We start from the raw sequence: 15,452 nt of genomic DNA, 5'->3' as shown, positions 1-15,452 counted from the left end.
TGTGAGGATGAATTCAAAAATAAAATAATTAAAAACCCTCCCAGAACTCTAGTAACTCATTAAGGAAGCCTAAGCAATCCAGGAAAAAAAGCAAAAAATAAAAAAAGCAAGCCCTGTAAAACCTTACTGAATTAAATACATGATCACTGCCTTGCTCTTCTCACCTGCGGGCACCTAAAATCACCAACGATCTCCTGACAGAGGCAGCGTCGATCCAGAAGCCCCCAAGAAAGCACCACTGGTGACAAGTAGTCAAATAGTTGAAGGTTTTATTCATATAAAACTCATATTAAGAACATAAAAGATTGCATCTTAAAAAAAAAAAAAAAAAAAAAAGATCTGCAATTATTTACAGCAGTATTGCACAAGTAAAGTGGCAATTACCCTGTCCAAAATTCATCAGTGCAAAACACAAGTAAGCCAGGGAAATTGCAATAAAAATGCTACATATGCTGGGTCCTATGAAACGAGTTAGTGATTAACTGGGAATCAGTGTGCACTCCGGTTGTACCTGATGCTAAAGCTGGTCTTGGGTCTTGGCTGAGACAGAAGAGAATGTGGTTTTAAAGAGGAGAGGACCAAAATCATGGTGGAGAAGCCAAACTTCCCCTGAATTTCGCTAATGCTGTAATCTCGGAGGTGCCTAAATCCCCATGGGAGTGCAGGACTTAGGCACTTCTAACCAATCGTCTCTGCGCCGCGTTGGCTGTGCTGAATCCAGCGGGCAGCTTTGGGAGGTCCATCACTCATATGGTCCATCCACACTGCAGACCTGGGGCAGGAGGAGAGAGGGGCAGACAGAACCTCGACAGGAATTTAAATAAGCAGGAAATAAATAGACATCGTTTCTACAAGTTACAGCATGATGGAACAGTAGAGTGCATTGATTACACAGGGGCAGGGAAAAAAAATAAAATAAAAAAAATAAAGGAGGGGGGGGAAATCTACAGTATTTACCAAGTTTAACTCTAAAAAAGTTTAGGAAAAAAAACAGGATTTTTTTTTTTTTGATTACTTATAAGCTGTACAAAACTTACATGAGAGAATGGAAAGAGAATACATTGCACGCAGATATTTGGCTCAGATGATGAAAATAATACGATGCCCTATTCTAATAAATAGTCAGGTATTTACAGTTACCAACTGAGAGGCGTAACGCGTGGTGTGAGACCATCCAGCACACCGGGGCTCCCTGCAACCACTCAACTTCATGGAATTGTTTTGGCAGAACAGAGAGCACAGGTGATGTGGGCTTAAAACGACCCAAATCCATAGGTGAACACTGCTAAAGTGAGTTTAACTGCTGATTTAAAACCATCATTCTTCTTTTTCCGGACATTAAAAAGAAAAAAATAAAGAAGAAAAAAAAAAAAAAGAATAAACAATTCTCACAACCCTACAGGGATGAAGCCTGGTTTTCTTTTTTGGAGCTACGTTTTCCTCTGTCTGCATTCCGGCTGGGAAAGCTGGATGTGGAGCAGCCCAAGCCAGATGGTGCCAATCCCTTGCATTCTTCCCCTTCTTTTTTTCCTCCCCAGCATAGAGCCAGGAGGACAGGGCAAAGAGCTGGGTGCTGGCCACCCTTCTTTGGTGTGCTCCATGGGACGCAGGACTAGAAAAGCTAAAAAGGCTCCACTCTCCTTCTAACGAGTGCAATCAGGGGCACGCAGCCCCACGCCAACGGGTCATCGCCTCCCAGCCGGTGCAAAGAGGTCAGACTGTACACAGCTCTTCTAACACAGGAACACTGATCTTCACACAACGGCACGCAGAACAGCTTCTCCTGACGTGCATATTGCAATGCGGTAGGAAAAACCGCTACCATAGAGCCGGGTTTGCTTCTTCTTCTTCTATGGTGCTGGTGAAACCAGAACTGCAGCATTTGGAAGGCGATTTTAGGACCATCCGCACCAGCTGGAGGAAAGGGGACAGTTTTGAAGGTGAGAGGAGTACGTTGTTTGTGCATAGAAACGCAGGCGGTCGAAGCAACGACGCGCCCCAAAAAGCACCGGCTGTGCAGAAGCCTCCCGTGCGAGATGAACCAGAGATGATGGCAGGGTCTCCGTTGGCTGGCACACACAGCCACGTGGTGACCTTCTCGAGCCACATGGCAGGGTCTCCAGATGGGAGGAGAGAAAGGGCATCGTCCTGGGACGACAAACACCTGCTGAGGTCTTCCCAGGTGGAAGGAGGAGATGTGCCACAAGGAGAAGACCTGCCCAAGGCTAGCAGGGTGCAGACCCCACGCTCTACGATGAGTCGTTACCATCTGAACAGTACGCACAAGCAAGTCTGCATCCTTCAGCACTGCACGGCCCCTCATTTCAGCTGGATCCCATCACAGGAACCTTCAGGGTCTTCATCCCCTTGCCTGCAGACGGTGGACTTCTCCCATAGCCCTGCTCCAGTCCAAACAGAGGATCCCAGAAAACATCCAGTATGCCAAAAACCCTCTTGGGTTTAACAGCAACACACTAACCATGCCTTCAGAACAGTTCCTAGAGTCGCACAGCAGGACCTTTCACTGGGTGCAAAACTGCAGTGGTTTGGGAACTGTTTTAACCTGCCTCCAAGGACATCTTATTGCTGAATTACTCAGTCACCGATATTATATATTATAATATTATACAATACGTAAGCATTTTCACACGTCTTATAGAAAGAATTTCTAAAAAGGCAACCTGGTGGATTGTTTTTTTTTTGTTTGGTTGGTTGGTTGTGATATTTTGGACCCTGGGAATCTGACAGCTAAGTCTTGAAATTCAGAATTTAAAATAAAGGTTGGGAAGAAAAAAAAAAAAAAAAACAGTCAGCAGGAAATAAGAATATTTGCATGACGCAAACAAAGTTGGATTTGGGGTAGCATTAGGTATTTACACGTAAAAGAAGTGCTGATTAAAATCTCTCTGCCCTTCTTCCATCCTCATCCTCTTTGGCAGGCAGGAGGAGGCAGCAGCGCAGCGGCCGGGACACGTCCAATGCTCCCTGCAACACCTGCAGCACAAATAAGGCAGCTCTGCAGATTAATTGGATCTGGAGGGTCTTGGGGCGTATCCAAGACAAGCCGACAGATTTCCAGAAACGATGACCAAACATCGTCACTGAGGACTTTTCTCTGAGACAATTAAAAAACAATAATTAAAAATTGAGAGAAACACAGTAAACACCACTCTCAGATAAAATCTAGCTTTGGAGCATTCCGGCAGGTCCACGTGGGAAATCCACCCTCCTCCGGCCACCGCACGACCAGACCAGGGGGGCAGCTTGGAAGCTCCAAGCTCTGGCATTGGCTCTTCTCCATTGGTTTTTGAAAGAAGCCATCGAGTCCCAGCAGCCCACACGGCCGGTGTCACTGCATCCTCCAGATGAGGCGGATGATGTAATGCAGGAGGCGCAGAATGACCACCTGGGGGTTTCCAGCATGGTTATCCAAGAAACCCTAGGAGGAAAACGGGGCAGAAAGTAAGAAAGTGACTTGAATTCCCAGCTACTGTGAGCTGAACATCTCCTGCACGTGAGGAAGGAGAAGGTGGGCCTGGTACCTTCCTTACTGCAACTCTGAGCTTTCTCCCCACTGCTGCCACTACAAGGAAAGGTCTGCATTTACCTACTGAGCTTGTTTCAGGGGGTTCAGTACAGATGAGACCACAAAGTTTGCCCCAAGAGGTGGCCAAAATGCACTCATGCTTGTTATTTGTCACTGCAGAGGGAGAAAACACAAAAACAAAATGAAGGCAACTCAACTCAACGACATCAAGTGCTTCAGTACTGAAGAAGCCACCGCTGGCATCCCAACCAGCACCAAACCAAGACTGCTGCAAGATGACCAGTTCCCTGTCCCCAGCCTCAGGGATTGGTATTTCTCCCCAGCACATTCATAAAATGGGCTCAATTCAAGTTCACTGAAGCCAACTCAAGATTTCTTCTGAGCAGATGATCCAACACAAATAGGGCAAATACCCCAACACTTTCAAGCGAGGCTGAGCACACAGTTCTCAGCTCTTGCTAACACTGCAGACTGAGAGATTTCACAAACTGGAAATCATGCATTTTTATGATTTTACCAAGAAGTAAACCCAGCCTCCTTTCATGTTGAGTTTCAAGAAAAAGCTTTATAGTCCTGACTGGGCCAAAGCTGCCTGCTCCCAGCCACATCTGCCATGAAGGCTCAGGAAGGACATCACACTGACTCCCTCACCTGGGTGTGGGATGCGTGTAATGCTGTTTGAGACTGCAGTGTGAAAGCAAGCAATAAGCCCTGCTAGGAGAAGCAGGGAGGTAATAATAATACAAAACCCAACTGGAAATGAAGACCTGCAGCAGGAAGCAGTGGTAGCAGAGACGAGTTCCTGCTGATGGTGGTAGTCACGGCTTCAGCTCTAATGGCTCTGGGAGCAACCACTGCAGCTGAGCACTCCTCCTTTGAGCACAGGACCAGTATTTCACAGCAACATTCAAAGAGCATTTACTTTTGGGGTCCCTTTTCCCTCCCCCAACCCCAACAGCAAAACAGAAGTCCCAGCACCACCACCTCTGGTTTCCCATGCTGTCAGAACACAGTGGAGTTTGGACTATATTTAGTGCAGCAGAACCATGTCTGTACAAGTCCTGCACAGAGAAATCACACTGCTTACATCGATATGCAAACTTCTCTTGCAGGCACAGGGGCACACAGAGTGCACTGTCCCCCCCAGGGGATGCTCAAGCATCCCACAGCCAGGTGGACAAGGGTGAGCAGCGCATTTTAGCTCACCATGCATCTGCTGCGTGTGGAGCTGGGCTTCGAGGCAGGAGAGCACAGCGGCCGCTCCCACTTGCTCAACCTCTTTGTCAAGGTAGATCGATGCGAATTACCCAATTCTCTGTGTTGTTTTTGCTCTGGGGAGCTTTTAAAGGCAGACAGAACACAGCCAGGCTGCTTTTGGGGACCACTCCTGGCGTCCCAGCCAGGTTCTTGTCCCAGGGCCCCCAGCTGGGCACACTGGGGCAGAGGATCAGCGCCGACCCATCCGACAGCCCTGACCTGTCTGGCAAGCACCGTTTTGGCACTGCTGAGTTCCCCATTTCCACCCGTGCTCAGAGGGCAAGCCCAAATGAACCTGCTGCGATTGGAGGGTGATGGCAGCACGGGCTGCCAGCAAAACTTCGTGTTTATCCCTTCCCTGGTGCTGTGCTGGTGATCCAGCTCTGCAAGCGTGAGCTTCTTCAACAGCAAACTGCTCACAGAAGGAAAAGGCAACTTTTCATTGCACGATAGCCAAGCACGCTGGGGACAATAAATCCACAGCAATTACTTAAATGCTCTGAAAGCCACTTGGTTCTGGATGCAACAGACAAGAGGAATTCATCAGACTAATTAAGCCTGCGGGAAGCGATACTGCTTTGCCCTTGCATTCCCCAACGAGCCCTGCTGCAGCCCTCACCCACGTGAGCAGCAGGGAGGGAAAACGAGCAAATCCACAAGGGAAGCTGCTGACTCCAGAGCAGGAGAAAAACATATGAACTCAAAAAGAATGAGCTGGTGAGAGAGCAGAGGCAAGAGTGGATGCGGGGCAGCATCAGGACAGGCACCCAATCTGGGGAGAGCTTCTGCCGTGCAGACTCTGGACACAGTGAGGAAGTGACTCATGAGCTGGGGGGATGAATAAAGATGTGGGCAGTCAGCACATCATCACACACGTCTCCTGCCTCCTCTTCCCACAGGTGAGCCAAAGGAAGGGGAGAAGGACTAGAAACCACATGTACAAACATGCAGCTGTGAACAATGGATGAGAGGGAAGTTATCAGAAGAGCAGCGTTAGCTGATAATTGCTGTTACCTCATCTCTTTGTGCTGACTTTTTTTTTGTGCATGTTAGTACCGCTCATTTTTGTTGCGCCACTTCAAGGTGAGATTTTACAGCCTCACAAACTTACAGCCTTACAGATCTAGTGGGCACAGTGGTGCCGGATCAATGGTTGGACTGGGCGATCCAAGTGGTCTCCTCCAACCTTAGTGATTCTATGAAACACACAATTTTTGAAGGAGCTTTTGCTGAATCCTTCTAGGAGAAATAAGCTACCAGAGCAGGTTCATCCCTCTTGCTATAGTTTGATACTGGTGACCCTTCGTGGCAGCCATTCCCTTAAAACAGCAGTGCTGGTACCCAAGAGCTGCCAGCCACTCAGCACAGCTCCTTCCAATGCCACCCCAACAACACACAGCTACACCTGAGCTCTGCTTGCCCTATGTGGTTCCCTCCTTATCACCAGTTCAGCACTAACCCAGAGACAGATGGTGCTTTACTGGCTCTCAGTACCATGAATGAAGCCACGACACCCGAAAATCTCCGGTCCCAACTCGAAAGGTGATGCTGACTATATTTCATGACGCGGCGGCAGCAGACGACAGCCACCCGCGCATCCTTTTCTACATTTGAGTGAACAAAACACTTGCCACAGAGCTAGTTTCCAGATATGATTAAGCTTTTCCCTTTTAGAGAATGTGCGTAAAGAAATGGAAAGTAAAAATAAGAAAATTACCCTTCTTGGACAATAGGAGGCATTGAATTCATCCCCGATGCGCCGCAGCTCCTGTGCAATCCATATTTCTGGTTGTATTTCTTCTGCAAGTGAGTGAGATCGCCACCTGGAAGCTGCACAGAGCAAAAACAGAGCGTTGGAAACAGGAACAACTCAGAAAGCAAATGCTCCATTAAACCTGGGAAGAATGCAATCAAGACTGGCCGTGCGATGTGCATGCTGCAGCCTTGTACCAGTGTTGGCTCTGTGTTATTATTAGGCTTTTATTATTATATCAGCAGCTTCTTCCCTAGCAAAATCCTATTTTCCCCTTTTCTAAACATAATGATTTCTCACAGGGCAAAGCAGCAACTCCTCCTCTAACCTTAAAAAACCTCAGTCCTGATAATTTGATCTAATTTTCACATTTCTTCCCCCAGCAGTGGAGGCATCCAACGAGACAAGGAGCATGGTTGTTTCTGCCACGCTAAGAAGAAAGCCACAATTGGACAAAGTGCACTCAGAGCAAACTTCGGGACTTTTCATCCCCACGACGGGGCTGGAAGGCTCTGCTCTTCAGTATTATGTTCCAGCACTTCAGCAGAAAATAAACCAGGCGCAAGAAAATGGCACTGGCTTATAAAAGGAGGAAAAAAAAAAAAAAAGAACTAATATATCAGTTAAGCTGAATATACAGCACCAGGCCCTTCGGTCTCCATTTTAAACTCCTGAGCACATGATAAAACCACGGTACAAGCCACCAAATATTAGAAGGGAAATGAGCAACCCCTGGTGCAGCACCTGTGCCCCCTCCTGCCAAGGAAAGCCCAGATTTGAGCAAGAAACGCAGCCTAAAAATTGAAAAAAAAATAAAAAAAAATAAAAAATAGAAAACAACAAAAGAAAACACTACACACACACACCCCTCAAAAAAAAAAAAAAAAAAAAACACTCAAAACAAAACAGAGCATTTCACAAACTTGGCACCCAAACTCAAAAAGACTCGTGAGGGAATACAAATAGCTTCCAATCTCTAAATATTCAAAGGATTAGTAGGGCAGTTAAAAAAAAAAAAAAAAAAAAAAATTAAAAAAAATATTAAATAAGGAGTCTGGCTCTGACCCGACTGGAAAATGCATTTCTGAGCCAAGCTGACACGGCTTGGCTCGGGGAGCTGTTTTGTTTTCACACTGTAGTAGCGCAGGAGCGGTGCCCGCCGCCTTCCCGGGACAGCCCCGTGCTATTTCTTCCCCTGGTCGCTGAATGAACTGTAGCACGAGATCAGAGCCCACGCAGGAGCCCCATGGCACCACGCGGGACGCGGCAGGGCACGGCCCCGCAGCACAGCCCGCCCGCCGGGACGCGTGGCTGAGAGTGAAATCGGGCTGAGGTTTTCAGAAAGGACTTTCTGCGGCGCTGCCGGATCGCAATATCAAAAGCGTCCAGTCATAATTGCAGAGAGGCAGGGGAACTCTCAGAGCGCGGCCACAGTCATAGCGGGAGCCGGTGCTGCCTGAGGGCAGGCGGCCCACGCTGTGTGAGCCGTGGATGGGTGCTCTGCACACCTCTGGGCTGATCCAACACCGGGACTGCGGCCACCAGTAATGGGTAGTTCAGGCTGCTGGAGATGGGCCACCAATCGAGTAGGCGGGGGGTGCTTCAGCCTTGGGGACGCACGAGGTCTGAGCATCTCTGCTCGCTGTGGAGCGCTTGGACCAGGTGGCCACGATGGTCCCTTCCAATTCCAACAGCTCTCTGGTTTTATGATTTTTTTTTTTTTTTTTTTTGTTCCTCCTCTAATTGTGCCAAAGTGAAGTCTGTAGCCTGAAGCCCAGGAGATGTCTGCCAAGTTTCCCTGCCCAACGTCAGCCGTGGAGCAGGAGCTGCCACCTCCACCCACACCCACACCCAGCCCTGAGAAGCAGCGTGGCACGAGGATGATGCAAAACAACACCGCCGTGCCCACATTCACAGGTAGAAACCAAACCACCCTTCAGGCTCCGTAACTCAAATCCCCTTCAACGCAACCACATGTCAGGCAGGCAGAAAGGAGCACCAGCCCGCACCGCACCAACGCACATCTCTACCACTTTAAGGCTTCCCTGCTGCACCCAGAGGATTTCCCCCTTTTCCACGCAGGTCTGAGACGAAACCACTCCTTTCCCCTCTGTGCCTCACCCGAGCTCAGTGAGGACTTGAGGACGGCAGGGCCGTGCTGCTCACACATCCAGCCGCCTCCCCCTGCTCGCTGCCGGCCGACGGGAAGCGCACACCGTGCAGAGCACAGCGACGTCCCGCAGGCACGGGGAGAGCTGACCCGCACAAGCAAACAAACCCGCGGCTCTGCTCCCACCGAGAGCCAAACATCCGCCGGAGATTCCTCGGGCAGCAGCAGCAGACAGCTGGCTGCGGGGCTCGGGTAACATTCTTCGGGCACTCCCACGGCGGGCCGCCTCCAGGCACGGCACGGCACGACTCGGCTCGGCTCTCCGTGCCCGGGGCAGAGCGGCGGGCGCCGTCCGGGCGGTGCCACGCGAGCGGCTCGTTGTGAAACTCGCAGCGAGCCGTAAGGACGGCAGTAAGGTCAGAAAACCTTTCCTAAGGGCACGTTACAGTCAGCGCTGCAGCTGTAACCACAGACCTTTACCACGAGGGAAAGAAAAAAAAAAAAAAAAGCAAAAAAAAAAAAAAAAGCAAAAAGCAAAGCAAAGCAAACGGCACCGCGCGGCCAGACCGCCCGGCCGGCCGCCATCCCCGAGCGCTACCTGCCAGCCGCCGCCCCGCCCGGCACTCACCCATGGCGCTCAGGTAGTGGCTGACGGCCTGGCACGGCGGGCTGGGGGTCTGCGTGGCCTTATCGCAGCTCATGGGCGCGGGGCTGCGCTCGGCCTCGAAGGAGAAGTAGCCGCTGGAGGAGCGCGGCAGCAGCGGGGACCTCCGCACGAAGAAGAAGAGCGGCGAGCGGATGGCGAACGGGCCGGGGCTGCCGGGCGAGGGGGGCCGGGCGGCGCCGGGCAGCGCGGCGGGGGCTCCGGGCCGCAGCGGGACGGCCGGGCCCGGCCCCTCTCCCGGCGGCAGCCGCCCGGCCCGGCGGTCGCGGGGCGCCTTCGCCTCGGGGGGCTGCTTGGCCATGGGCTGCGCCTGCGGGCGGAGCGGAGCGCTGAGCGGCGGGAGCCGGCCCTGCCCGCCCCTTCCTCCTCCTCCTCCTCCTCCTCCTTCTTCTCCACCTCCTCCTCCTCCCGCCGCCGCTCCCCGCCCGGCCCCATTGTTCTGCCCGCGGCCCCGCGCCGCCCGCCCCGCGCCCCTCTCCCCTCCCGCCGCCCCCCGCCATCCCTCCCGGTCCGCTCACGGTGCCGCCGGCGGAGTCGCGGGGGCGAGAAGGGGGGAGCGGGAGAGCGGGCGGGCGGCGGCAGGCTGCTGCCGGCGGCCCTGTGCGCGGCGCCCGCAGCCTCCGCCTCCTCGCGCGGCCCCGCCCCGCCCCGTGTTTACCACCGCGCGGACCGCCCCGCCGCGCCCCGCCCCGCTCACCTCCGCTGCCCTCCGCCGGGAGCGCGCGCGGCCCCGCAGCCGCCGTACGCACTGCGCGCACGTGCGGGCACGCGCCTCCGGGTGCGCGCGCACCGCTGTACGGCCGCGCCGCGCGAGGGGATCTGTGCGCGCGAACAGCGTTACATCGCGCACAGCCCGGGCACGGCGGTGGGAAAGGCCGCTGCGATCATCCAGTCCAAGCACGGCGCAGCCCACCGTGCCCGCTGCCCACGTCGCTCAGTGCCACATCCCCACGGCTCTGGGACACCTCCAGGTGACCCCACTGCTCTCTGGGCAGCTGTGTCAGTGCAGAATCACTTCTGGAGAAGGAATTGTTCCTAACAGCCAACCCGAACCTCCCCTGGCACAATGTGAGGCCATCCCCTCTCGTCCTACGGCCGTTCCCTGGGAGCAGAGGCCGACCCCGCCTCACACAGCCTCCTTTCAGGTCATTGCAGAGAGCCACGAGGTCTCCCCTGAGCCTCCTCTCCTCCAGACCCAACAGCCCCGGTTCCCTCAGCCGCTCCCCATCACACTGGTGCTCCAGACCCCTCACAGCCCCGCTGCCCTTCTCTGGACACGCTGCAGGCCCTCGGTGTCTTTCTTGCAGTGAGGGCCCAGCACTGAGCGCAGCACTCGAGGTGCGGCCTCACCAGTGCCAGTGTGGAGGGACGCTCACCTCCTGCTGCTGACACAAGCCGGGGTGTCGTCGGCCTTCTCGGCCACCTGGGCACACTGCTGGCTCACGTTCAGCCGGCTGTCAGCTAACGGCCCCGCAGCCTTTACCTCCGCACAGCTTGCCAGCCACTGCCCCAAGGCTGCAGTGCTGCGTTGTGGCCAAAGCGCAGCACCCGGTGCTTGGACTCGGTGAACTCCCTCCCACTGGCCTCCAGGTTGTCCAGATCCCTCCTGTAGGGCCTTCTGTTCTCAGGCAGATCAACACTTTCCTCCAACTTGGCATCACTTACGCACTTACTGAGTGTGTGCTCAATCCCCTCATCCAGATCATCTGTAAAGACATTAAACAGGGTTAACCCCAGTGCCAACCCCTAGGGAACACCACTCACGACCAGCTGCCAGCAGGATGTGACTCCATTCATCACCACGCTCCAGGCCTGGCCCTCAGAGGAGAGTACACCTGTCCAAGTCATGGGCTGCAGCTCCTGCAGGAGAATAATGTGGGAGACAGAGGCAAAAGCTTCGCTAAAGTCCAGGTAGACTGCATCAGCAGTAGTTTCCCTCATCCTTTCCCTCATTCACCACAAACACACACCATTACGCCCACTGGGATGGAACTGGGCTGCTCGCTGCGGCTCACACTGGGGCTGGAAGGTGAAGGGAGCAGCAGTGGTTCCAAGCAGCGCTGGAACATGAGGCGCTGACCTCTCCACCCCTCAGGGGGCTGTAGTTTCCAATCCCGAAAGACAAGGGGAATAACCCTTGGGGAAATTAACTGGGGAAGGACATTAGGGAAAAGCACAGCCAGCACTGCCGCGCAAGGTCCGGGCTGGGAAGGGAGCGGCTGCGGCAGCACGGTGACAGTCAGCTTCTGCTATTTTCTCCCCACATATCACTTTGGTTTCTGTGTGGGTGGCTCACGCGCGCAGAGGTTCGAGGGTAAACGTCTCACAAGAACAGGATGTCCTTTGCACCCAGACCATATCTTGGTGTGTTTTGGGGGTCAGCGAGTGTCCACACCCCAACATTCTCCCAAGGACTCTCCTCTCTCTTGCACACCGCAGCCCCGTGAAGCCCAACAGCCGTGTGGATGGAACCCACCTCAACAGATGAGCAACAGGCTGCGGGATGGGCACAGCCCTGCAAGCACCTCCACATGGGTGGTGGCACTGCTGGCTGATGGGATGGGCTGCGATGGGCTTAATTCTGCTCCACACTGGAATGGAAAAAGATGACTTCTGCTTCTCCAGCCCGTTGTGATAAATGGCATTTCACACAAAGCCGGCAGATGTAATCAGTTTAAGCCAGATGCCTGAAGTACGAGCCTTTATCTGAATCGGTTTTGGAGCCTGACCTTTACAGGGCAAGCTTTGTGCAAAACGCTGCCATTTTTCAGCCCTCCAGGCATACACAGACAAAGCTGTTTGTGAATCGTCTGAAGAGCCCCAGAGGTGGCAGGGGGCAAGGGAAAAAGAGGGAGATTCTTATCTGGGAGAAGGAGGAAGAGGTGTGCTGCTCAGGCTGCAGCCACCCGGTGCCCAGCGGCAGCAAGACACAGACATGGGGATAGCAGTGGCTGTGGGACACACACAGGGCACTGGCAGCTGCTCCCAAAATAACCCCTAAGGGCTGAGGATGTGCATGGTGTGGGATGCAATGCAAACCCCAAGCAGACGTGCACTCGCAGTGGGGCAGGCTGGCAGCACCACAGGTGACATTAGTGCCGTGTCCCTATGGGATCACTGCTACATTACCACACGTCTATCTCATTAGGAAGGTGCCTACGGCTTCTGTCTTTGTAATTTATTTCTTCTCTTAATGCAACTGAGAAATCTGGTGTTTTGCCACGCCATGGGAGGGAATGTTGCTGGCACCAAGCAGGTGCATGGTGACAGGTGGCCACCAAGCCAGCAGAGGACATGGCACAAACACATGCCAGTCCCCCCTAGGGGCCCTGCCTCACTACGGGCACCATGGCACTGAGCAAAAACTGAGCAAAGTTGGGTTTTCCGTAGAAGAAAGAGCAAGCCACCCACGCGCCAGGAAATCTCTCCTCTGGGTGTGGGTGGTGGGGGCCCCAAGATGAGCTATCTCTAAAGGGCAACTCTGGGGATACCTAGAGATTGGCATCGGTGTGGATTTGGCGCGCACAGGAGGAAACATCAGCCTCAGCAGCTGGGGGTTGGTTTGGGTTGGGCTTTTTTTTTTCTTTTCTTGATTTTTTTTTCCCCCCTCAAAGCTCTTTTTTAGTAGCTTGTTTTCAAGGCGGTTAGAAAACAGGACCTCCCCCCCCCCCCCCATCACCGTGCTCACACAGCCTGGGATGCTTTTACCCTTTTCAATGGGAAATACCATGGGTAGCAGCAGCCCAGGCCCAGCCCTGCACAGCGTGGGCAGCACCCCCAGCTGTCCCCAACAGCTGTGCACCCCTCAGCCCCTCACCGCCCTACAGCCGTTGGAATCTAGGAGCCTAGGATGGGGAAATCACAGCCAGCGCCTCCCCCCAGCTGAAAGCCAGGGCAGATTGCAGCTCGCCTCTACCGGCTGTAGAGAACAATGTGAAACTCCTACACCCACGCAAGCAGGCAGAGGCTCTGGCACCACAGGCACGGCCCTGACATTTGGGTTCTGGAGGCTTGGGTGCAGCTGCTGGGGCCACACCTGTGCTCTCTTGGGAGGGAGCACACATGGGTCACGCACCTGAACTCCCCAGCCATGCTATTAGCATGTGAAGGTGGGAAGAGGGTAGTGAATGAGCGCGGTTGGGTAAAATTTGGGTATCCCCAGGTCCTACTCACACTCAGCAGCACTGTAGGTTGCGCTATGAGCTGACGTATGAAATGAAATGAGCTCCCGCAGCTGGCGGAGATCTGTGCCTGGCCGGGGAACAGCTGGCTCCAGCTCTGCACGTAAGAAAACTCAGGAGGAGGAGGAGGAAAAATCCCCAGTGCCGGGTGTTTATGTTTCACCCTGCTCCAGCTGATGCGCTCCAGCTGACGGAGCCAGCCGGCTGTTTGGGATCAAACCCGGAGGCTTTCCCCACACCACACCAGGGAGAGCGGGACCAGCAGGCAGAGCACAGCAGGGGCCAGGGAACGTGCCAGCAGCATGCAGCAGGGCTGGGTGCTCTGAGAGCAGTGCACCGCACGTGGCACAGAGCCGCGGGGCTCTCCAGAGCTGGGAGAGGAAGATAAACAAGGAGAGAATTACCAAAAATGACACATGTGCTGTGGCCAATGCCCCTCCCGCCAACACAGGCTTTCCTACAGTGCAATTTGATTTATCAAAACAACGGGACGAGCATTTCTCAGTACCTCTACAAGCAAAAGCAGCCTGCAATTTCAGCTCGCTGCGCCGCTGCCTTTCCCACTGCAGTCGTGGCCAAAACGACGTCTCAGAATAGCAAGCCCTACAAAAAACAAACTCTACCTCCCCGTTTGTGGCAAGTCTCAGCTTGTGAGCTGACTATCCCTGCCCTCTTCTCAGCATCCAGGTGATGTGTTGGGCAGCCCGTGCTCAGTTTGCCTATCCAACCACGGGATGTTTTCCAAGTTTAACAACTTGAGGAGAACGTCTACTGAAAAAAAAAACAACAAAGTACCCCTTAAATAAAGCAAGAACAGTGAAATTTACGAAAATCTGTTGTTTGTCTCCCTCCTGTGGAGAGATGCACTACATAAATAACGCCCTCGCCGTACCTGGGGTTAATCCTGCACCTCTCCAAAATAGCTGGAGAAGTGGTGTTTGCGGGCTGCTCTGCTGAGACCGGCAGGAGGAAAGCTGGGTGAGTGCCAAGCGGAGCTCCGACCTACACCTCACCTGCTGCTGGATGCTCCCAGAGGGCAGGATCAGGCTTTTAGAAAACAGAAACAGCCCTGAAAACAGCTCGGGGCAGCTGTACCCTTGGCACTTCTGCTGGAGGAAGGTCCCTTTAAAAAGTAATCTTAGGGAAGAGGAAGGAACGGGCAAATTACTGGTGAGACTTCGCTTGAATTCTTTGTTGTTTTTCAAAGTCAGCCTTTGGCAAGTCAGGCTTGGTGAGCCAAAGCAGCCCCTTCTTTTAAGGTCTGAGGTTCCAAAATAATAGCACAATGTACTTTGTACTGTCATTTCTGCACACAGAATCCCGAGCTACTCCCACCTATCTAAAAGCTTTAAAACAGCCTCCGCTCTGCTGCTAAAACATCTTTTTCCCCGTCCTTGAGGTGGCCCAGGCAGTCTGAACATCTTCGCATGCTGCACCCATGTTGAGCACTGAGCATTGCTGCCTCGTGTCTTTCCCTTAAGTTACCTTTATGAATCACTCCAGCTGCTGGGGCTCCTGGTCACAGCTTCTCATGTTATCCCTGCACGGGAGAAATGTCCTCGTGAATAGAATAGCCTCAGTGCTGGGAACCTCCAGGTGAGCCCTGCTTCTTGATAACTAAATGCACGCTGCGAGCAATCCGCTATTCACGGCTGGCACAGCATTAGTGCAAAGTGCTGCCAGCGTGCGAGGAACAAAGTCAGCATTTACTCCAAGATCAATCAGCCACGGAGGCTCAAAGGAAGGCAGTAATAAGCCGCAGTGCACTTGTTGGGCAGGCAGCCAAAGGCACACCTGCTGCACGTGGCCATCGCATGCTGGCACAGGGGACTGCCTTGAGAGCCCTGAGATGGGGATCCTGAGATGGGAAGGCAGAAGGGAGCACTCCTGCACAGAAGTGGTGAGAGGTGTGGATCTAGGAAAGGGTCAGGGGTTTTGGG

At 53.4% G+C, this 15,452-nt stretch overlaps 1 protein-coding gene across 5 annotated transcripts; it reads right to left on the bottom strand.

Moving 5' to 3' along the window:
- Window positions 1-252: 252 nt before the first annotated feature.
- On the bottom strand, window positions 253-15,124 carry BCL2L11 (BCL2 like 11). 5 transcript variants are annotated; one of them, XM_085218641.1, is made up of 7 exons: window positions 14,998-15,124; window positions 14,405-14,559; window positions 13,505-14,280; window positions 11,808-11,922; window positions 10,029-11,191; window positions 9,296-9,641; window positions 253-6,634 (listed from the first exon to the last, which is right to left on the bottom strand). In XM_085218641.1, exons 6-7 carry the CDS (start codon window positions 9,630-9,632, stop codon window positions 6,357-6,359), a joined length of 615 nt encoding a protein of 204 aa, XP_085074767.1. In that variant the 5' UTR covers window positions 9,633-9,641; window positions 10,029-11,191; window positions 11,808-11,922; window positions 13,505-14,280; window positions 14,405-14,559; window positions 14,998-15,124; the 3' UTR covers window positions 253-6,356. The 5 variants fall into 5 exon arrangements, with proteins under 5 accessions (XP_085074767.1, XP_085074766.1, XP_085074769.1 ...); XM_085218640.1 differs by lacking the exons at window positions 13,505-14,280; window positions 14,405-14,559; window positions 14,998-15,124 and having other exon boundaries at window positions 11,302-12,968; XM_085218643.1 differs by lacking the exons at window positions 10,029-11,191; window positions 11,808-11,922; window positions 13,505-14,280; window positions 14,405-14,559; window positions 14,998-15,124 and adding an exon at window positions 9,850-9,977 and having other exon boundaries at window positions 253-3,700; window positions 6,522-6,634.
- Window positions 15,125-15,452: the final 328 nt, after the last annotated feature.

The sequence above is a fragment of the Meleagris gallopavo genome, chromosome 2, assembly GCF_905368555.1.
Source record: "Meleagris gallopavo chromosome 2, MGAL_WU_HG_1.1, whole genome shotgun sequence".
Lineage (NCBI taxonomy): Eukaryota > Metazoa > Chordata > Aves > Galliformes > Phasianidae > Meleagris > Meleagris gallopavo.
This window is presented reverse-complemented; position numbering and strand designations above follow the sequence as displayed.